The sequence below is a fragment of the Sander vitreus genome, chromosome 8, assembly GCF_031162955.1.
Source record: "Sander vitreus isolate 19-12246 chromosome 8, sanVit1, whole genome shotgun sequence".
Taxonomy (NCBI): domain Eukaryota; kingdom Metazoa; phylum Chordata; class Actinopteri; order Perciformes; family Percidae; genus Sander; species Sander vitreus.
In genome coordinates this window covers 32,481,916-32,505,961 of record NC_135862.1, presented here as the reverse complement: position 1 = coordinate 32,505,961, position 24,046 = coordinate 32,481,916, and the positions used below count along the sequence as shown (strand labels likewise).

Sequence of the window (24,046 nt, the reverse complement as noted above, 5' to 3'; positions counted from 1 at the left end):
AGACTTGACTAGGGTTGGGCATCGTTTGGATTTTAACGATTCTGATTCCAATTGCGATTCTTCCTTTCGATTCCGGTTCTCATCGATTCTCGATTCCGATTCTTTGAGGGGTGGAGTTGGAACGGGTCTCATGCTTATTTCACAAATAAGAGGAAAGTTTTATTTTGATTGAATGGTGGGTTGCAGTTTTACCGGGCTTTTACAACGTAAAATAAAGCCACACTAAAGCGCCGCTTACTGTGCTCCAAGGCTGCAACACAACAAGAGCCTGGCCGGGACGAAAACCAAAGCTTGCGCATGTTCAATTTGGAACCCATGATCAGATTTGAAACCAAATCCTTCAAATGATTCCAAACGATTCCAATAAAGAAATGATTCCACTGGAATCGTAATTTTTTAATTCCAAGTAGGAATCGGTTCTCGATGCCCAACCCTAGACTTAACTCGGACTCGAGCTTCGAGACTCGTCAACAACCTGTTTTCATGCAATTATTGCTTTTTAAATCTAAATGTATTCATGTATTTCTATTTTCTTTTATTGGCGCACATACGTTGGGGAAACGTATGACGAGCTGCATGTCCCCTGCCCTTTGCCATAATGTTCAAGGTAACGCATGCATTATGCCTTATGCGCGCGCACTCACATATCCAAAAATGCACTGACGATGGCGACACCAAGTCCTCCCGGAGTTGTGCCTTTTGTCATTAGTTTTGCTTTCAATAACTTTGTAAACAGTGGCAGTAAGCTAACAGCTACATGCAAGGTGGGTGGCACCAAGATGAATGATGCCGGATCAACAACGTCGAACTTCATCAGGCATCTCAAAACTCACCCAGATAGTTCAGTCACTTGCTAATGTGAAAGAGACGTTACATTTAGCATATATCGTTCGGTTAACATTTAGGTACCCTCATTATGCTACCGTTGAAGTGTGGTGATATTTTGAGCCTTTTTAGTGGTATAAATAGCGATTTGTTTTTACTTTCCCTATGCCCCAAATGCTACCGTTGTAAGCTAATCAGCACTCCGCGCTAGCTTGTTTCAAGCTACAAACATTCAATTAGCATGAAAACATGTCCCAGAGAGCAATCGAGTGGGTACACATCTGTTATTAACCCCTAGGTTTGTTTTGCGCCGGAATTGTCCTTTAATACTTTAAGTACATTTCCCTGATGATACTAACATACTTTTACCTAAGTAACATTTTCAATGCAGGACTTTTACTGTAACAGAGTATTTTTAAAGTGTGGTATTAGTACTTCCACTTAAGTAAAGGATCTGAATACTTCTTACATTACTGGTATTGAGAACTGGTGCAAGAACACAACTATCTAAGAGGAAGTGGGTACCAAGCAAACACTGCCTATCTTTATATAAATAAGTCCATGCTGTTGCTATTCTGTATGTTTGTGTTGCAGTAGTCGAACGTAACATTATACTGTACTTAAACCAGCCCCTGTATCATCAGCTGATTGTGGCCATGTTGTTTCATCTATCTGAACTTCCCCTTTTTTAAGTTAGCTTCGTCCAAACTTCCCTTCACGATCATGAATGGGTGAAATTTGAAAGTAGAACTACTGTATGAACAAGCCTCTGGTCATTCATCATTGTGACACTCTCAGCCTCACTCACTCAATGCAATAGATTTTTACTGGTGTGAAAGTAACCCTATATGGATGGATGTCTCTTTTGAATATTCTGCATGTCCCATGGCTGAATCATTTAGAATCCAGGCTCACAACTCCTAACGTCTAACATCTTTTGAACTTGAACTAACCAAAGATTAAATGACCTGTTGGATAAGAAAACATTGTGAGAAACTTGCCTCAGATTGTATTTTCAGAACAAAACAGTCATATGTATATGTATGCGTGACTGTATGTGTATACATGTGTCCATCCATATCTTCCTGCCTTTTATATCAGTGAGCTCCTTTTTTTGATTCTGTGGATTAAACGCTGAGTGTGTTCACAAAAGGGACCAAGTCCCAGGTGTTTCAGACACCATAGTGCCCTTTCACTCTTATTTGCGTACACAGATGTTTAAGCTTCCATCTTCTGTATACATACTGCAGTTCTGTAAAATCCCCCAAGCCTCACTCCAAACCATGCAAGCTAACATTTCACCCAAGAGTGTGTATGAGCGTGCTGTTTTTTCTGTGACAGACGTGCACATTTGACTCCTCTCTTTGGCATTGTGCAGATTGTCTATGAAGCATATAAATATGTATGTGTGTGTGGTGGCCGGTGAAGGTTATGAATGAGCTTCAGCTGCATGGCCCACTGCTCAGCTTGGAGAGCTGATGAATGAAGTGACAATTATTACAAATAAACGGCTGGGTGATGCAGGAAAATGTATGTGCCTGGCCTCCATATCTCCCCATCTTATGATATATTTGTCACACATCTGGCTTTACAAAGATGCACACCCTGTTGATGCAGCGGACACAAATATTTAAAACGCCAAAAGGTCATCAAGGGTGTTCGTGCACTTAGCAGGATCTCCCACGAGATTATGAATTGACACTAATTGTGCACGATTTAAAATGAAACAAGCTTTGCATAAGACGAGAACAGATATGCGAGCAATAAAAGGGGAGTGGTGATAGCGACAGATGGACAGAGATGGGGAGGTAGAAGAGAGAGAGCAACGGGGCTGGTGATGGATAGACAGACAGAGAGAGAGAGAGGAAGAAGGGCAGCGATAAGGACAAAGACATCAGTCACGTTTAGGAGGGGGGGTTCCCTCCTCCCCTTTGCGAGTGGACCTTGATCCAAGCCACACAGACTCTACTGTGTCATGGTGTGTATGGCCCTGTGTCTGTGTGGGCCTGCAAGTGGTGACTGGACAAATCATGACTCAGCAGAAATAGAGCCACATAGAGTAGAATGGAGCACAGCTTCATTGTTGAAGCAGGTTTCTTTGGCCTCGCATTAGCCCTTATTCAGAACACAATAGATCTGAGTCTTTTCACAGAACATCTCAGAGCAGGACTTGTCTTCCTCTGAAATATCACCTCTACCAGCTACTTATATGAAACATGTGTTGGAATTTGGAAATTGTCACTGCATTTTACAGAACCTTGAAAAAGAGCCTTTGTAACTTAAGCTGAACAGCAGCCGTAAGTGCAGTTATGACACATATGCAAATATATGCTAAAACAAAGGTCAACACATTATTGTATTATAATGTTTGCTAACATAAGCCACCAAAAGCTACTGGTTATACCAGACCATATAAGGTTATAGCGACAAATCCCTAAGTGTATGGCATTGGTGATTTTAGACCCTTTTATTTATTTCTTCTGCTAATTCCATCTCAGCCCCCCTAAAAATTCTAATAATAAAAAACAGGTTGAATATCCTGTGTCGCTGTCGCCGATGCTATGCACCTGTAACCCAGTCAAGGAAAGGGTTAACAGAAATGTAGTTTTGGCCAATCAGAGGTGGTTGTGCCAGACTCCCGTCTTTGGCTGAGTCTCTATCTGATCTGTCAGAGTGCGGTTGTGAAGTTTAACGTTGGTAGTCCCCAGAGTAGAAGTTAGTCATTTCATGGCGCAGATTAGAACCACAATTGAAACGTAAACAACTAAATTTGCTGAATGTTAGAACGTTGTGTCAAATTGGTCATTACTACTGTGACTTATAAAGTGTCAGGTTTAGTTCCATCATAGTGTTAATAGTGTCAAAAAACGGTAGCTGGCGTTGTTGTTCAGTAGCTAGCTCAGAGATGATCAGATAATGAAATTACTGATTTAGCCATGGGGGGGGGTTTGCATGCACTATATCCATGTCACATTTGAATTAGGGGCTGAGCCCCCCTAAAGGTCTGATCCTAGAATGGCCCCTGGTGTATGGAATTGAGCAATTATGCATTTTTAGCTTATGAAAGAATGTATTATATATTTAAAAAAAGTTGCATAGTCTCGCTTTACAACATCTTTTAAACAACATAGTTTTGCACTTAAACAAAAAAATTTTTTTTTTAAATGTCCGTCAGTTCTTGTTTGGTTGCAATCTTGTCCAAATCTTGTGTTTGTTGATAATGAAACTTAAATGAAACCACTAATCTCTTAAGAACTTTATCAGCTATCCAAAATATTTCAAGCATGGCTACGCAAGTAAACGGGCGTCTAGCAGCTGATTCCTAGCAGCAAATAGAGCCTCAGTTCACTTGTGTAGTTAAGCGTAGGTGGACTTCCTGTTGAGCTGTTAAGTGGTCAGATGGGGTGGGAAATGTGGGGCAAGTAGTTCAGCAGAGGTGGCCTTTAACAAATTTGACCTCTTTGCATGTTATTTAACAACGTTCTACGCACACACATTCAAACATGTACTAGATGTGTGTGTAATTCGAATGCATGTGCTTTCCTGCAAGTGTGTGTGTGTGTGTGTGTGTGTGTGTGTGTGTGTGTGTGTGTGTGTGTGTGTGTGTGTGTGTGTGTGTGTGTGTGTGTGTCAAACACTTGCACTTGCAGTTCCTGTTTGGGGAGGTCCGCTGGTTCTGGCAAACAGTGTCTGGTCTTATCTCTTGTGTTTTATGTTCCTAGCAAGCCAGGGGCACAAGCAGCCCTTTGTGGCCAAGAGGTGGCTGGTCTCGCTCCAGACCGACCCATGCAGCTGTTCACCACTGTTGGACATATCCGTGTGTGTGTGTGTGTGTGTGTGTGTGTGTGTGTGAGAGAGAGAGAGAGAGAGAGAGAGAGAGAGAGAGAGAGAGAGAGAGAGAGAGAGAGTATGTGTGTATGTGGATACATGTGTATATGTGTGCCTGTGTGTATATATGTCTGTACTTGCAAGTTTGTCTGAATGTGATGATGATGTGTGTGTGTGTGTGTGTGTGTGTGTGTGTGTGTGTGTGTGTGTGTGTGTGTGTGTGTGTGTGTGTGTGTGTGTGTGTGTCTGTATTATCTGTGTATGTTTGCTTGAATGCTTGTATGCATTTATGTATCTACAGTATGTGTATCTATCTATCAGTCTACAATGCCTCTTTTTATTTGATTTCGGAGATGTTCACCTCTTAAAGTCTACCGTCACATTGTGCGTCTTTTCCTCTGAGTGACTGTGAGTGGTCAGACTGCAGGATGGGGACAGGCAGACCTTAATACATGGAGGAGCTGAGTATGAGTGTGTTCGTTAGGCCTGCATGTCCGAACTCTCCCTCTCCTCCACCTGAACACTGGTGACACCACCGTTCACTGCTCGGTAAAACAAAGTGTATTGTGCGTGTGACCCATTAAGAACTCCTTAAAGGAGCCATCGGCAAGGACAGCACAAAGCCACGTGCTGTGTTGGCAGTTGAGTGTGGAGAGGGCAAGAATGTGGCCTCCAGACTCAGCTTCTGGTTATTCAGTGTGTTAGAGAGAGAGAGAGAGAGAGAGAGAGAGAGAGAGAGAGAGAGAGAGAGAGAGAGAGAGAGAGAGAGAGAGAGAGAGAGAGAGAGAGAGAGAGAGAGAGAGAGAGAGAGAGAGAGAGAGAGAGAGAGAGAGAGAGAGAGAGAGAGAGAGAGAGAGAGAGAGAGAGAGAGGAACACGAGGCATGCCATGGTTTAAATGATATTTTGAGACTGAAAAATGTAGTTTCCGAGCATTCTTCAGATGTCATTACCCACACATCTGCTATAATTTCTTTAGAATTTAGCAGACTAATAATTTGATCTAATTCCATTTCTAGTCAAGTGATGCCATGTCACTAATGCTATGATCTTTCTTAAATAAAAAAGCCAAAATGAATTTCGGGCTCAGCTGATGTAAATAGTTTTGATAAAGCCGGACATCCGGTATGTGAGATACGCTCCAGATGTCCCTCCTCTTCCGCTATCTCCGCAATTTATTTTGCAAGGGCACCGTCACAGCACTCAGGGCTTAGCGCCGTCCACGACGGTTGTGGTTGGTTTAAAGTAGCGCTGTCAAACAATGAATTTTTTCTTAATCGCAATTAATCGCTGAATGTCTATAGTTAATCGCGATTAATCACGTTTTATCACATGATTAAAATTCTATTATTTTGCATTTCAGAACTGTTTTTAAGTACATATTAACGATGGAAAGCAATTCTTACCAGTGGATCTTAATTGGGAATCAAATGAATGCAAAGAAAGTTGTTTTATGAACTTGACTTTAAGATTTGTATATTATTGTTTATTAGTTATTTACTGTAAACAAAAGAAAAATGTGTGAATCTGTCATTATTGCACAATTCAGATCATGCCAACCGTAGTACGTCTTTAAGACCCGAGTCTTCTACGATGCTGACAGGTCTGCAGTTAGTTGCCACCCGTTTTTCAAGAGCTGTAGTCATTTTTTTGGATTTCGTTTCGTCCACAGGTCGGCGAGTAGCACTCTCCAAAATAGTGCTTTGCCTGAGCGTGCTAGCATCAACCTGAGTCACGTTAACTGTACTACGCTTAGCTCATAGGTGGTAGCTCAAGCTTGACGTGCTTCGGTGATATTTTAATTCGGCTTTACACAATGTGCATATGGCTTTCGACCCGTCCGGGAGTTTTGAAAAATAAAAAGCGCCATTCAGAATTGCTGCTGTCTTTCTCCATCATGCCTGCAGCCTGCAGCAGCAGAATGTGTTACGAGGAAGTATGGCAGCTTGATGATAAGTAAAGGTGCGGCAAAGGGTCAAAGTAGTATTCTAGCTAGATTCTAGTGATTTTAGAACAGCTAAGGGGCGCTGTTAGGAGAAGCCGAGTGAAGTGTAAAATAAATTAATAAATGGCGGCATGCAATTAATGCAATAAAAAAAAAAAATGAACGCGTTATGCTCGGCCCTTAACCGCATCGCGATTAACACGTTAATGCTGACAGCCCTAGTTTAAAGAAATGCTAACAAGCCAGAGCGTTTTACCCTATCCCAGAATAGATATGCTATGGCAATGCAAGACTAAAGCAAGACTACAATGGACATCGTTCTGGGTGACCAACAACAGAAATGTCCACCGGACACGATATATACCAAGGTCCGCCATTGTTGTGACTGTTTCACATCACAACCCTGTGTCCTACTGTTTGTTTAGAAACCTACTTCTTCAACATATTTCGTAATTTAAATCTTTATCATAAATCAATGCTATAGCCCCCCTTTACGTCTGTCTGTGGGTTTTGCAAATATTTAAACAGTGACGAGGCAATTTTGTCTGAGGTATATAGCTCAATAAAAAATAAAAAAAATTATTTTCCTGAAAAACAACGGTTTTGGACATGCAAGGTTTTCACCGACAGCGATGTTATGCAACATAAGTATTTATTTCCGATGCAGTAGCAGTGTAACACTGAATTTACACAGCATCCAGGCTGTTTCACATTCCAGCTGTGTTACAGCTCAGCCGTGGCTCATGGCATCATAGTTTCAATGTTCAGAGGAAATGATTCTGAAGTGTAAAGTTTGGGTAACACTTTACTTGAAGGTATCTACATAAGGGTGACATGACACTGTCATGACACAGTCACACATTAACCCTAACCCTAACCCTAACTTGTCATGACAAAAACCAAATGACACTTATTAAAAGAGGCATAATGTCATAAACGTTTATGACTTGTTTATAATGTTTATGACATGTTCATGACAGTGTCATGTCACTCTTATGTAGATACCTTCAAGTAAAGTGTAACCCAATGTTTGTTCTTCAGCAGCAACATTAATCATCTATTTTAGCGTTGTTTCACCAAAAATGTTCGTGTTTTACTAGCATAACTATAGATTTGCAGCTCATGTAGCTGTGGTAACAGATGCTTTTTGGCTGTACTTTTTGGCATCTTCTCATCATCATCATGATTGTTATGGAGCCAGATCTGTTCTGCATTGCTTTTGTCAACCCTGGCAGTTGTTCTGTGAACTGTCCCTTTAACCCCGGAAACAGGAAGTGCTTCACTTCCTCTCCAGATCTGGCCTGAGACTGCCACATGTTACAGCTGGCTACAATATAATGCCATCCTCTCCTTCAGAGATATACATGGCATCATCTGTAATTTACATTGTGTTAAGCTAGTCATGCCTTGTCTAAGTTAGCTAGCATGGTTGACTTTATTCTTTGTTATTTAGTACATACTGACATATAGCAAATGGCTATTGCTTTGTATTTACAGTTACCTTTATACTGAGCCCATAACATGGCTTATTAGTCCTCAATTCATGTGGTGGTGCAAAATGTCATATAGCTCTTAAGCTAAGCTTTGTGTGATATTGCACAGTGATGCAACATTTTTAAATATATTTGTATATATTTTTATATCCTTGTTCTTTGTTCACAGTTTTACACTTAAACCTAATCAAGTGCCAACATCTACACATCAGTATGTTCCTTGGATCTTGGTTAGGAGTGTTTAGCTGTCTGTAGTAGCTGAGTATACGTTCATGGGAACAACACTTAATAAAGACAGAACAGTGATCATAAAATAATGATATTATCTGCAGCTCAGCAGCAATGTCTACTGTACACAGCCTGCATAGCGAAGGCTGCACGTTGGCAAAGCAGCAGCTTCAGCGTTCCATCTGCGTCTACACAAGATGAGTTCAGGTACAGTATTAAGGTAGATCAACCGCGTTTTGGCAGCGTTAAGAGCCCAGCACACAATCACTGAAAAATGACAGCTGTAGCACAGAAAACTGAATGAAATAGGCTTAAAGCATCAAGTAAGCTTTAATCATTTACACACACATATAGTGCAATTGAAGCGCATACCGTTACACAGCCAAGGTATACAGCTGGATTGTTTAAAATGGAAGCATATCTGGTCCGTCAGACACGAAAAACACAGATAAAACGCCTCCTGTGTAGACTCATCATAAAACTCAGACTCTCAGTGGAGTGGAGTGTGGAGGTCAGGGGACGTGGTTGAGCTTGACTTTGACATTGGGTTGCGTTCACATACCATCTCATCTCATGCTTCTTGTCAATGCTGAATTTTTATGTAACCATGACAGTCTTCCTTCCCAAACCTTCAACTGCTCTTAGGTGACTAAACGTAACCATTGATAATCAAACTTTAAATGAAATGCAGTTTTTCATAACTGACTGATTTCTTTATGAAGTTAGAACGTCTAGAACTGCTTCAGGAAAATATTGGGATACCGTATCGCAGTCATCCTAAAGCCTGATTTATGCTTGACGCACGGCCAAAGTGACGTCACACCCTCAGACACGGCCATTGGCGGGGGGTCCCGTGCGGTGGGTTTTTGTCTGTCCATGCGAATCCGACATTTTCTAGCTGCATGGACGTGGGTGGCGGGAGAAAGTGGAGTGGAGTGGAGTTTTCAATACACTGGCCCCTACAGTTTGGGAGAATATCGGTTTGCCGTCATGATTCCGCGTCAGCTCATGTCTATGCCACTATCCGTGCAGACAGCATGGGGCTTAAGTGATGAAGTTAATGGATGTCCCTCACTTTCCGTTTTCTTTGTGTTTACATTCCAAAATCCGTTCGCTTCGAGGAACAGCAACCGGAACCTCCGAGCATGCAAGCTAACGTTACACGCTAAAAATAGCAAGTTTAAAAGAAAATGTGGATGTTGCAACAAGGCAGGCCTGCTTAGTTCTTTCAGTGACTGATTGTAAAGATTTACAAAGAATATGTTTACGGCATTTACTATCTAACTGGGATTGGTGGGGATTTGCAATGGACGACACACACGATCCACTGGTAAGAGCAAATAACATTTAACCATGTCTCCAGCTAATTTAAATAGCCCACGTTTCTTTTGCAGGGTGCAAATGTTCCACCAAAACAAGTTCCTTCCAGAGACCATTTTGCAGAGCCGCCGTCGCTGTGTCCAGAACTTAGCGCCGCCCAAGACGATTGTGATCGGTTTAAAGAAATACAAACAAGCCCTGACCGTTTTTTCTCCTATCCAGGAGTGTTTGTGTGGAGGGGCCAGACCTTACTCCGCAGCGCTGTTGAGATATGTCTGTCAATGCAAGACTAAGACACAGGTAACAGAATTAATTTGTTCTTGCTTTTCAAGGCTGTGCATTATTGAACATAAATGTAATAAACCCAAGTCTAGTTCGGTATCCAGTGTATGGATTTTGGATTTGTTGCACCTCCTAATTAGAAAACAGTTTGACTTGAGTGGAATGAATTACTTGAAAGCCCATTTGAGGCATTTGAAGTTTCACTCTATAAAATGTAGCATGCAGTAGGTGTTTATTGAGCATGGGGCATGTCCAAAAGCTTGTTCCCTGTAAAAGACATTCTACATTAACAAAGAAGACGAAACAATGGCAGAACGAGACTTTCGTGTTAAGTGTGAGACTTTGGCTTGGCGTCCTCTACCGTTTTGTTTACTCCCGTTACTCACCTGTTGCCAAAACCATGACAGCCTGGGGCGAACTGACGAAGCAGGCTTTAAACAACAACAGAAAAATGGTTTCAGTTGAGACTTCAGAAGGTGAGACCAGAAGCCAAACCTAAGACACGTCCAAGTCAGAAGATTCACAAGATCAAGACACTCTTTGCTTCTTCTAGCTGCCCCCATGTCCCCCAGCCTCAGGGAGAGACTCAACCATAGTAACATTTGTTGTACTTGAAAAACCTATTTGAGATTCTTTGACTAGTAAAAACATGCTGCTTCCACTGCAGCTGTCGCCATCCATCTTGTTCCCTCGCATTTGAAATGCATCGTCTGAGTCGACCTTTCACCTCTGCAGCCGTGTCACTTCCTCTCTCCAGCAGCGTCCCACTGTGGGGGGGGGGACAGACGGGTCACAAAGGTTAGCAGGTTGAGCTGTCAGCACAGGTTTCACATCTTAAGTGGGACATGTGAGGGATTGGGGTGGGGACACCCAGAGACTGCAGGAGACTGTGTGGGGTCACAGCAGATCTGATTTATTACTATTATCACTGTGAAGTCCATGTACTTTTACTCCATCACTTTTTCATTACTCCTTCGCTCCTTCCCTGTCTTCATGTGAGAGTAGTTGCTTTGTGTACCAGTAGGCCTCCACCGACCGCTCACCTTCCATTCGTGTTAGTATGCAGAGCTCAATAGTACAACTATTTCCAGAGTGACTTCCTCATCAGCCATCATCAGTATAAAGAGCATAACCTTGGTCCATTTTAAGCTAAAGATGTCTTTTTGTCATTGTGTCGAGCAAAAGTTCCACAAAAACACTGAAAATGAGGTATGTCCTTATATACGCAAAACGTGCATTTAAAGAAGAAGGCATACTTTACAAAGAGTCATTTCAACCACATACACGAGACGTTTCACCGTGGCTCAAGTGGTGTTACACATTTAAAATATATAACATTATATAAAAACGACGTTCGAAACAGGCTACATTTAGTGCACACACATTATAGGCTCGGTAAAGTTCAGCTAACGCATTGCATTAGCGCTTGGTGTAAACACAGAGTATAAACACAGGCATGAATTTGCGTGGAATGGAGCTAGAATGGTCGGCATTTAACAGTCACAAACTCCACGAGCAGTTAGCAGTTAGTTGGATACAAGCACCCCATTTCTGCACCAGTCCGTGTTAACAAAGCCCACCTCCACGAGTTTTATCCATGTGTTTTAAACACAGCAGCATCTCTATCTCCTCGGAAGGCTAGCAGGCCTGGTAGCTGGATAGTCCGGTACACTGTTGTTCAGCCATGTTTCCACAAAAACAAAAACACAGCAGTCTCTGAACTCATGTTGGGAGTTTCGTTGAAGTTGTATGTAGTCCAGTTTGTGGATGGCACAGGTGGCCGGCTAGCGTTAGCTTTCCACCTAGGTGGAACTCCTGCCCTCGTCCCGCTTTTCCGCACACCGCTTTGGATGCCCCCTTACCCGGCTAGCGGCATCGAGCAACACCGCAGGCTGAGGTGCTGGTCTCCGTAGCAGGCGAAGCTTGCGTGGTGTGTCGAGTATTCCGTCTGTAATAAAGGGTCCATATTCTCTGATCTGTACCAATGTATCCCGGTGGTACACGTGTGCGGTAGTTTGAATGCACATAATTGTTGTAAAAGTTGTCTGCTGAAAAGACAGAGCCTGTTTTGCGAAGCTTCAAGATGGCTGACACTCGGCTCCGCTCAGCTAGCATCAGCCAGTGACAGTTACCCCCCCCCCATGGGCGGGTTGAAAACATGCGGAACTAGCTGGCTGTAGTTCATAGACTCTGGGCAAAAATGCCTCCGATGACGCTAAATGACGATTTTTGCGTCATCAGAGGCTTTTTTCCAGACACACAATACTGAGAAGTCTCGTCTCAGGGGAACATGAGGGAGGGAAGCACGGTCATTACTACTGATACAAAGCTTAATGCTAAATCGGTGAAGTATCCCTTTAAGTATCTCAGGGTCTTGTTCACGAGTGAGGGTAAAACAGAGCCTAAATGGCCAGACGGTTGGTGTGCCATCAGCAGTGATGCAGTCATACTGGACAGTGGTAAAAGAAGTATTCAGATCCTTTTACTAAAAATACTAATATCACACTGTAAAGTGTACAAAGTACTATATTTCTCTCTGAAATGTAGTGAAGTATAAAGTAGCATGAAAAGAAAAGAAAAGTACCTCAAATGTGTAACCCCCCCCCCCCCTTATCTCTCTCATATACAACTCCTACCCATGCCCTTGCTCTCTGAGGGAAATCCTTGTAATTTAATGTTTGTCTCATTGTTTGTTTTGTCACATCTGTCTCTGTTAAATCACCTGTGTTTTGTCTGGCTTAAACAAAAAACAAGTGAAAAAAAAAAAAGACTGCTTACATTTAAGATCGTGCCAGGGTTCCTGGCAGCTGTATTTGCAGTGTGTTTTCTCATTTTACTGCAGGGTTCACCGGTTTTGGGTGGGGGGCGTGTCAAAAAGTTGTGCTGAAATAGATATAACTTGTTTCTTCTTTTTTATCAGTTCCTAACACACAACTTAATGCTTTATTGGAGCCAACAGTTTCCTAGTTTAAGTGTGAAGTCAAAAAAAGAACAAATACATCTCTGCCTCTTTTCTCTCTCAGAACAAATGATAGTATCCTGCTAAAACAGGACAGGAATTTGTGGCTTTGTCCTATTAAGTGCTTGCAGCTCTTTTCCCTCAGTCTCCTTTCTCCTGTTCTCTCTCCTCTCTTTTCTTCTCGGTTATCTATTATTTCTCCTTTATCTTGCCTCTATCAGTGATGATCTGAAACATCTCTGTCAACATTGTGGGACTGTGTGTTTTGGATTTATAAATCGGTGTGTGTGCTGACCTGCGTGAAGGAACATCTGCCCGGTCATGCTAGCGAGGGACAAACAAGACAGGCCTCAAATAAAGTGCTTCACAAAAGGGGAATGGGGAGGACACTGTGGTCCGCCAATCAACTGATTTCTTTGTCAGTTAACCTGGGGTTGAAAAGATTGGTGAACCTCCTTGAACAAACGCAGAGGAGACCAAAGAGTCGACTGAAAGTTACTCGCACTCTTTGCTTGGGTGGTGACACGGTGGGCTGTTTGCGCAGGCTTTTGACCGACTCGCAAATCAAAGTGTGTGTCAGAATGGAGAGATTAGGGAGCCAGAATAGCTCTGGGATTCTACCTGCGCCCTTGTCTCTTTGTTGTCATCCACCTGGATGAACTGTAAACATTGCGTAACACACGCGCACACAAACGGACGTTCACACAACAGAGCAACGTTCTAATACCCTTAAAAAATGCAGCTGTTTATCTTCTACTGCAGAACTGAAGATGCCAAGCAAAGGCTGTTTGAAGCACTAATGAGTGTGGCCAATGGTGGAAGAAGTATTCAGATCCGTTACTTAAGTGAAAGTACTAATATCACATTGTAAAAAATACTCTTTTGGAAAAACCTGAAATTGCATTGCAAATGTTACTCAAAGGTGCTCTAAGCGATGTTGGGTGACGTCAGTTCTTGTTGACGTTCGAAGTATTGTCAAACAAAACGTAGGCTAGCCCGCCCCTCCCTCATCCCGTCCCCTCCCCCTCCCTTCCGTGCTTCCTGAAAACAGTCATGAGCGCGCATTGTGGAAGTAGCCTACGTGCTAGCGCTGCTGCAGTGATGGCTCAACCAACTCCTTCTTGTCGGTTATTGGCTGGAAGACTGTTTGTTATGTTTGGTGGTGCAGGTTGGCGCAGTTTGTCTTTGTTGCCGTTTGTGGAGCCTGGGCTGTCTACAGAGACCGCGTTTTTTTTATCAGTTCTGTCAATCAACTAAGCGTTTAATTGGCTAATCATTTAGGCCTATACATTGTTTGGTAGTTTCATTTATAATAAAACATCGTATTTTATAAACTACTTGTGTTTTGTGTGCAAAAATCTTAATTTGTAGAGTAAACTAGTAACTAAAGCTGTCAGATTAGGATTGGAGACAAGGAATGTACTTGTTATGTTATATATATATATATATATATATATATATATATATATATCTTTTTTCCATTTACTTATTGTTTAGATGTTTTACTTTTAGCTGTTTCTTCTGTTCTTCATATGTTCTACAAAACAAAAGAGCATAGTATATCCTGGTTAACATGTATGTAGTTGTTCGCGTTCACTGTGTGCCAATTAACATGCTGGAGAAAAGTACAAATACCTCAAATCTCTACTTAAGCACAGTATACGAGTACATGTACTTAGTTACATTCCAGCATCGAGTGTAGCATTGTTCCTAGTGGGGGATTCCCCCTTCTCCCGAAGCACTGGGCAGCTCTCATTGAGGCCCAGCAGCAGCAGCTGCTGTCATCTCAGGACACGACACAGACCTTAAAGCTGGTCGTACAGTACACTGTCAGCACACTCATGCATGGAGCTAAAGAGATAAAGAGCGAGGACAATACGCAAAAACGGTGACAGAGTTTTAAAAGAGAAAGGGGGAAGTAACATTATTTGCCGTTCATCAACTGTAATACATATTCTCAGATGCGTCTGACTGGTTTGGATAGAGTTACAGCAAAAAGCATACAGTTGAGTCAGGTTCTACTGAAATTAAACTTCCTGGTGTGGTTGTCTTACATTTGTTTATCAGGAAGCGGGTAACTGATGTGCTCTGCCAGGAGCTCAGGTTTCAAAGACAAGGCTGGATAATGGAAGACGTTTTAAAAAGCCACCTCAGACAATACAGGATCTTAAGTCCTGTATGTCTTGCTCATCATTCATCTGATCCCATTTCCTGACTTCTAAAGATCGAGGGATCTAATTCAAACCGTGTTGCTTTTCAGCTGCTTTGTATTGCCACTGTATTCACTCTGTTGGAAAAAAAAAAAAAGAAAGGAAATATGTGTTTTGACAACTTCACATCTCACTGGCTTTCGGGCTACATCTTCCCCGCCTCCCGTGCTCCATCACTGCTTCACTCGTCTCCCACTCCTTTGTGTTCCCTCTTGGTGAATTGACCCTTGTCTTACTGTTAAATGAAGCTCCGCAGGAACTCAGCAGAGAGGGGTGGGGCATTACCTTTCGGAAGTGAAGCTAGCTCTCTGACCCGCCGTGGTGAAAGGCCCTTAGGCTTCGCTGCATCGCTCTCATAAGATGATCTCTATGGGGGAAAGCAGGAGATTACACCTGATAGGAAGGAGACTTAGCATTAAGTCAATTGGCTCCTTTGTGGAATAATCCGCTCTCCTCATCCAAGTCATTGTGATGAGTGATAAGGCCTCGCGTGCATATGAGAAGAGGAAAAAAAAACGTGCAGAGTAAGGTATTAACCTAGCTTCTGTTCTCACATTACATGGAACCAATATTATGAGATTTAGTTTCACATGATGAGGCGCACTTTTTCAGTATTGTGATTTCATTCAGGGATTTCAAAAAAACAACTTGTTTTCGTACAGCCCCGTGCTGGAAATGTCACATCCACTTAAAGTGTAAAGACACACTCTTTGACAGGACACTGGAAGGTATGACACATCAAATATTTCTTTTCACACTAATCAGAATATGTCCGGGCTCATTTTATCTGACTCTCAGTAACAGGAACTGAGCCACAGCCTGTCGCCCAGCAAATGTGTGGTCTTTAAAATGCCATTATCTGAAATAATTTATCGTCAGTACTCTGACTGTCATCATGCTTGACTGCATATTGTGTCTTCTAGGAATGGGTTCAATGGGATCCTATCAGTGGAACATGCTCAGGAGTAGCCTCAGGAGGTGATCTCAGGTAAGATGAACAACTTTTTCTTTTTTTTGACGCTGGGCTCACATCAGCCGCTGATTCATGTGAGCGACTACTCGCCTGTTCTCCCTGTTTCAGTGTTTGAACTCGCTGGATCTCAAGCCAAACTAGGCTGAATGATCATATTTTGAATGTCAACTGGCCCTTCGGCTGTGTGTAAGAAAAATGTATATGTCCTGAAAACATTACACTGTTCTGTAACAGAGATACAGATGACACATTGCAGAGGAAAGAATCAATTAGATGTTTTGGAGAATGCCTCCAGAAGATATATAGGTTGTGTTAGTGAATACCCCTGCTATCCCCAGATGCCATCTTTGTTAACAATAGATCATAGCACTGCTGGGCTTGTAGTTTTGTTTTGATTGAAACCAGTCTCGCTGGCTTGTCTGTCTCGCACAGGAGCCTGAAAAGCTTTCTTCTGCCTGCTTATGGTCTTCTTCTGTCATGGTAAAAACGTAATGAGGGAGCAGTGGAAATTTTTGCTCATTACACTTTACACTGATCTTACTTTAGAAATGAAACTTAATGTAGCTAGGATTAGCCTACCTACAGTTGTGCTGTTGTTGACATTTGTTTCACAATGACATGTTTGATTAGTTACTTGACTAATGCCATTTTAGTCTAGTTTACCCAGACATGGTTTACTCCGTTGTCTGTTCTCAGACTTGCTGCAGGTGTATAAATCTGTGATAATGGGAAATAAAAGTAGCTTCGAGTGAGGTAAAAGGTCAGCGGAGAATCTATTATTGACTGTGTCTTTTTCAGTATCACAATGATATGATACTACTACTGTGTCTTTTTCTGCCATTGAAACCCCACATGTATGGATTACTGTAAATGTTAGCTTTAGGTGGTTTCTCAGCTACTATCGTTTTGCACACAATGACTGATTAGCTTTTTTTTTTTTAATTGCTAATCTAATTTTCTTTTGCTGTCAAAAGCTACATTAGCGTTTGGGCTTAAGAAGCACCGAGTGTACAGATGTACCATAGTTCTCCACAACAGCGCCTTAAAGAAATATACTACTTTAGCAAACACGACAAGCTACATAGTTCAATTTTACCACGTCAAAGAGAATAAGCAATAAACAGTGCAAACCAGTAACAATGCATCATCATCTGTCATGGAAGCAGCAGGTGGAGATGCCGTCACAAGACACAAGGGCTGCGGTTCTCCTCACAGTGATCATCAGAGAGTGTGAGAAGCATTTAAAGAGGCAGAGATAGCAGTTTAAGTCCAAAACACACCGACGTCACAACGCAAGCGCGGGGTATGAGGAAGAAAAAGCATATAAAAATCAGAAAGGGAAAAGGACAATTAGAGAGTCAGAAGGAGAGACGGATGTGCAATGATGTCTCTTCCTTCAAACATTACCACAGGATTTTCGTATGTAATCTTCAGGGAAAACTATATCTTTTTAAATGTTATTATCAGGCCAATACAGCAAATGCTCTGGCACCCCTGCCAGTGGTATTTTAGTCCTGATGGCACTATATGCTTTGCATACACTTTGGATTGGCTGGTTATGTATTCACAGACACAAAAGGATTGGGCTGATTGGTCATTAAGAGACCAGCTCACCTTTCATAAAGTTGCACCTTAATTACAAAAAACGTAATTGTCATCACTCCTTTCACACTGTACCTCACCGAAAACACTTTCTCAATGCTAATTGGCCGCAGTCAATACAGTGTAGTCCAGTGTGATGGAGCATTTTGGGTCAAGTGGCTGCTCTGAGGGTGACCAGTGGAGATAATGGGCCGGTACTTACCGGTACTAACTACCGGCATTTCTGATTTGTGTCCACATGAGTGCATGTATCATGATTTTTTTCGCGCCGATTTTTAAAAATCTATACTTTTCCCTAGAATCGATACATTTTGTTTATTTTACCAGTGATTGACCTAAATATTTTCTGTTTATACGGTACTGCCGACAGCGACTGCATGTAGCCTACATCATATCCATTTCCAGCAAAACAGAGCGAAAGCAGAAAATTCACAAACTCAACAATATTGAATCGCAATACTTTTGGAATCACAATAATGTAAAATCGCGATAAAAATCGAATCGGCACCCATGTATCGTGAAAGAATCGAATTGGGACAAAAGCATATCGTCCCAGCCCTAATGAGTACCCTTACTTTGTATTGCGTACCGCCACTTCCTGCGGTGAGTAGGTATGCACCCCAAACACCTGCATAACTGCGTCTCTGTGTAAACACATAGCTAGCTTAACGCTGAGAAAACTGCGCTGAAAATGTCCTTGTTGACATGGAGAATTGTTTTGGATAAACATATTATTGTAACCCTAGTCGCTGGCGTGAGCTACTGAGCAACTCTTTCACCGTCCGACACAGGAGCACAGCTGTCATCCAGTGCACAGCCAACGGCCGGAGCACGGTGGCCCGTCCGTCCCCAGAATTCACCAAACCCTGCACACCAGACCAGCAAGCCGTGGCGCGCATATGGCCGGTGCAGCCGATGCAAAAAGTAAAAGTTATTATAAGAAGTGGAGAGTGCTCGCTGGAGGAAAACAACTTTTTTTGCTCCTCGTCACTGGGCCCGTGTGCCAGCTGCTGACGAGTTATTGTGGAACTCACTGGAGTTCTAGGCAAGACCCGCCCATTAATAGCATTCACGCGCTACGATTGGCCAGGCGTCCATGCTCGCGCGAGGTGACAGAATCCAATTTGTTCAGGTCCTAACCCCTGACCGATCAGCTATCCTAACCCTAACCCTTAACTACTCTAGGTTAATGCCTAACCTTAAGCAATCGCGCTGCTTCGTAGGGCCGGTCTTGCCTAGAACTGCAGTGAGATCCATTAAAAAGACCTGAGCGACCCGCGAGCGCTTGCTGCAAACCACTTTCAATTCATCTTCTACACCCCAGCACCACTTACACTATACTCTTTTAATGTATTTTTTCATACAAAAGGAGCTTTGTGCATAACCATATCACAGCCGAATATTTCATCACTGGAGTGTTAGAGCCATTTTATGTAGTGTTGATTTGGGTGGTAATTTACCTTTAAATAGCTTGTAAATTCTTCAAGTAAATTGTATTACACCACAGCCAACATTAACATTAATTTAATGTTCAAGTTCCTATCAAGCCCTGATTGTATGTAATGAAGTGCATACAAAAATACATTTGAAGTGATATATTACCAAAATATGCGTATAAATATAAATTTATCCAAGACGCATGTGATGATCAAATCATGCAACTGCTGAATTAGGGAACTGGCACCTTTTTGGTCCAATTCAGGCACTGAGGGTGACTCAACACTTTTGACATGTGGTTGGCTGTCCGGCAGCAGCAGCAGCAGCAGCAGCAGCACAACACTTGTGTTCACAATGTTTGCCTGTTAGGATTAGCGCTGTGCAGCTGCTCTGCTCACAGCTTACCAGAACCGGGACTATTAGGACAGAGGTGGAGCTCATTGGACCTCTTTGCAACAACTTCCACTCATTCAATCGCTCTCACACACATATTCATCCACAAACACGGTGTTGTCATCCGTAGGTGTTAACACAAGGGGATTTGTGCAGATGAACTGTAAGAATGAGTGCATTCTACAATCAGATTACTTCTCTCTTTTTAAAGCCTGATTACTAAAAATAGTAATTGCCAGCTGAAGTGCATTATACCGATAGAATATTACCATCCGTCATTGCTGAGTTGCGTCAGTTTGGACAACTATTTAAACTCAGGTGACTGTTAAGATATGTAATATCTATCTAAATGGAAATAAACCTTGTGGTGACTTCTTTAGTGTTACCTTCCTTATTTATTGGTCGCAGTTGTGACTCCAGCTTACTGTAGGTATGATCAATGAGATCCTGTCTTCTGGGTTGGATTGTTTTTCTTCATGTTCATGTTCTCTAGCCAAACAGAGGAAACATCTGCTTCACTGCTGTTCTAACTGCTCCAGATCTACACACACACACACACACACACACACACACACACACACACACACACACAGAGGCAGGCCTAGTGGTTGGGCCTGCCAGAGGAAGAGTGTTACACACAACGCACACATGCATTGATACTTATGTGCACACACCAACACACCCAAACGCACACACAAACACACACACACACACACACACACACACACACACACACACACACAGATGCTGCCTGTCTTCCTCTCATCCTCATCCTGTGACAACCACTGTGCAGTGTGTCCTCCAGGCCACCGTCTGTGCCATCAGGACCGGCTCTGACAGCTGCTCTGGCATCCAAATCTATGAGTCCCATCTTCTGTCTTTGCTTATATTGGTCTGTCTGTTCTCTTTCTGTTCCTCTGTCTCCTCCTCTATCTTGACAAGCAAGCATTTCACTGACTGATTTAACATTCGCCCAAACAATTCAAAATGCACTAAATATATTATGGTATAGTCAAACTAAATTGTCAGGCCGATTGGGACAAAACTTGTCTTGTATCTACCACATTTAAATCCTTAAATTACTTCATGGATGAGATGTATATAACTATTCAACTGTGGTGCAAAATCATCACATCAGCATGTTTTCATCAAAGGTTGTAGCTAGTGCTGTCACATAACATTGATCATTTTCAGATATCTAAATATTTAGAATTTGTAGACTTTTAATGACCTCTCAAGAGGGTATATGGAGAGAGTTGCACATAAAACCATTAGAAATAAAGTGGACAACACTGGTTGTACAATAAATAAGAAACTGGTTAGTAAAACAACACATACAAATGAGCAAAGAAGCACACTCTGATAAAGTAATATGCAGTCAGTGTTTCTCCTATGGGCGGGGCTGCTATTTAAAGATCTACCCATACGCAATAAACTCACGATCTCTACTTTAAGCAGCCAGAGTCGAGGACGAGCGAGGATTATAAATCCAACACCGCCAGACATTGCCACCATTTAGCATTTGGTTAAGCGACCTACCTATTAAGCTAGGTTTATGCTCACCATAGTGTCCCCGGCGCTAGGGTGCTGGAGCCAAAAATGGCGCCGCGATGTATTTTGCATCATGCTCAGATCCTTGCATGCCCAAATGGAGAGATGTCAGAGTGAGGGGGCTGCTAGTGATGGCTACAGGCGCCCTGAGCGGTTGGGGGGGGGGTTCAGTGCCTTGCTCAAGAGCGTGAACTGGCACCTCTCCAGCAATCAGTCCACACTCTGTACTTCGGTCCGTACAGGTACTTGAACCAGGGACCCTTGGGTTTCCAAACCCAAACCAATGCCCTACGGACTGAGCTACTGCCACCCAATTAATCTTCACTATTAGTATGTCTCAGGATTTAAAAAAAGGCTGCCAATCCGTTTTCAAATGCTATAAAAAATAGGAAGTCGACAATTTAAGAAATATTTTGCTAACCAAATCCAATTGTTTACAGGATATTAAACCTTTCAACCTTTGTTTCCTACAGTGCCCGTACGGATCGCATGCCCGTCGGCGCTGGGGTTTGCTGCCTGCTGAATTCAAGTTGCTAAAGTGCGTAACTTCTCCTGGCGAAGTAACGTTAGTCTCCGGCAGCGGGGAGTGAAGCACAGGCACCGCGAGGTCATGGGCGTAAATTTCATCTAACAGTTGGGGGTGGGAAACAATAAACATGAAATTTCTCAAGAGCAATTTTTTAAGGGGACACAAATAATACAGCCAAAATTGTACTTGTACAGGATATGTGTAACGTTAGTTGTGGAACTCCAGTAAGAAGGCTGGCAAGCCATTTTATTCACTTTAAACATCGGATGAAGTGATTCTTTTCTCTAATACAGATTATGCTGAACTGAGAACTGAGCCCCCTAGACAGCATGCTAACTAACTAGCATTTTCTGTAACCAGTAAAAGCATGTTGGGTGGAATTAGCAAGCAAGCTAACGTTAACTAACTATTCAGCAAGCTATCAAACAAGCTAGGTAACGTTATAACCGCTACCGTAGAGGATTCATGGAAACATCTTTTGTCATGACTAATTTATTAAGGAAACAGTAAAAAATAATCACTTAACCCGATTTTTAAAGTGAATGAAATAGTCTTGTCTACTTGGCTACTGGAGTTGCACAACTAACCTTAAGTTACTGAAGTGATTCAAACTTTGTTCTCTCTCCCACCCAGCGCTGTCTCTCTTAACAACGCAGGCTCGTTGTAGAGCATCTTTGGCTACACGGACTGGAGTTCTGAGAATGTGCACTCGCTTGCTCTTCCTCAACGACCAGATGTGTGTCTTCGTAAACTGAAATTGAAATTTGAATTGTGAGAATTGAATGTATAAAAAGTATGGAGAGTTGTCTTTTCAGTGAGAATCAAATACAGTTTCAGAGCAACTGAATTTCATTTCATAATTCTACATTCAGTTTCAGGTTTATTGCAATTCTGCTTCCAAACCAACAAATTAAATTTAAAAAAAAATTTATACTATTTACTTTTTTCAGTTTTCCAATGCATTTATTCAAGTTGAGCAATTCAAATTCAAACAGCCTCTAAATGATTGAAGTTCAGTTTCTAGTGACACATATTTCTGCCAATACAAATGTTTGATAAGAAAATAAAATATTCCAGGGATGGAAAGAGTTACATGAGTTGTGTGGGACTGTTTTTTCTGAGCTTTGATATAGTGTATTATACTGTAGGTCACTGATGGTGTAGATGTGTTTGATTGTTTTTACAGATGTAGAGGGCCAAAAGTAGAAGTAGAAGTCCTCCAAACAAAAATACCAAATATGTTTGTTTGTAAGTTTGTTCCAAAATGACTTATAGGAGCAAACCACAGGGGTTCCTCACTGCCATACAAAAATAACCTGTATGAGCATTTTCGGATTTTCATTTTCGGGTATACAGAATATTCATCGTCATGGTTAAAAGAAACCAACGTCTGTTAATAGGAATAGATGTGAACAGTGGTCTCTTGCGGTTTTACAGTATTATGACAACACCATGCTACTTCCGCCTTTGCTTCTGAGACAACTTTCATACAGTAACTCGTACATCATCGGCATACGAAGAAATGCCGTTTCTTTTCTCGCGAGGACGGCATCGACAAATTGTGTTTAGACAGATCGACAGCGTTTATGAAAGATTTAAAATGAGCCCCGGAGATCAGGAAACAGTCCGTTGAAGGGGAGGCTGCAACAACGCCTGTTTGTTGGTGCTACAGAAGATCCGACTCTAACTCTCTTATGTCTCGCCATCACTGAGACACAGAAATAGCCCTTGTGTGGGCCTTTTCAAAATTTTAGAATAATAACCCTCATAATAACCCTCGTCACCCAAAAGGGAAAAGGCAAGGTCTGTCCTTCCCAGAGATTATGGTGGGAAGAATCGATGACTTCCTCCATCTCTCTCCCTCAGGGGACAGGGGGACAACGTCCCCCTGGTATAAATAGTAGTCCTCTGATAAGCGGCCCAGTAAGCTGTCTTGTGGTGTCACAGCCTTTTAGTCTCGTTGTGAGAACCTCTTGTTATACAATCAAAGAGCTCTTATAGAATATACATTCCCTTGCCTCCCTTGTTTCTGTTCAGCTCCCCGAGCTTCACTGTACATCACAACCTTTTTTACAGTACAATGGGGGACACTTGAGTGTCCCATCAGAAGACACTTGACACTGCGTCTTTGACAGTTTTTCTCTTCAGCTCTCTGTCGGGGGGCTGCGTTGCCCCTGCCCCAGAGCTGCGTTACTATCGGAGCCTTGTGTTGTAAAATACTGGGAGCAAAGGTGATTTGCCTCTCTCGTTGACACGGCCGTTAGCCTGAATGGCAGGTTGTAAGTTTGCCTCAGGGCCAGACGAGCCATTCATCCCGACACATTGGTCACAAAAGGAGCTGTAAATACAGCCGCTCAGCCTTTCGATTAGCTCATTGTTTCTGAAAGCACAGGAAACATCATGTAACGCTTCAGTATGTAGTTACAGGGGGGGGAGCTGTGCTGGGAGAAAGTTGTTTTTTAAAAAAAACGAG

At 42.3% G+C, this 24,046-nt stretch overlaps 1 protein-coding gene across 8 annotated transcripts in view; it reads left to right on the top strand.

Moving 5' to 3' along the window:
- Positions 1 to 22,665, top strand: part of LOC144522634 (uncharacterized) — a 133,833-nt gene extending 111,168 nt beyond the window's left edge. For 6 of the 8 annotated variants that reach the window (XR_013502418.1, XR_013502419.1, XR_013502417.1 and 3 more), the window contains 2 exons: positions 16,012 to 16,076; positions 21,518 to 22,665. Coding sequence is in view for 1 of the 8 variants with exons in the window: in XM_078257868.1 (XP_078113994.1) it covers positions 16,012 to 16,070 (59 nt within the window). In the remaining 7 variants the exon portion in view is untranslated. Of the gene's footprint in view, positions 1 to 9,859; positions 9,938 to 16,011; positions 16,077 to 21,517 lie in introns of all 8 variants that reach the window. The other 2 variants (XR_013502422.1, XR_013502416.1) reach the window with 2 other exon arrangements.
- The last annotated feature ends 1,381 nt before the right edge of the window (positions 22,666 to 24,046 follow it).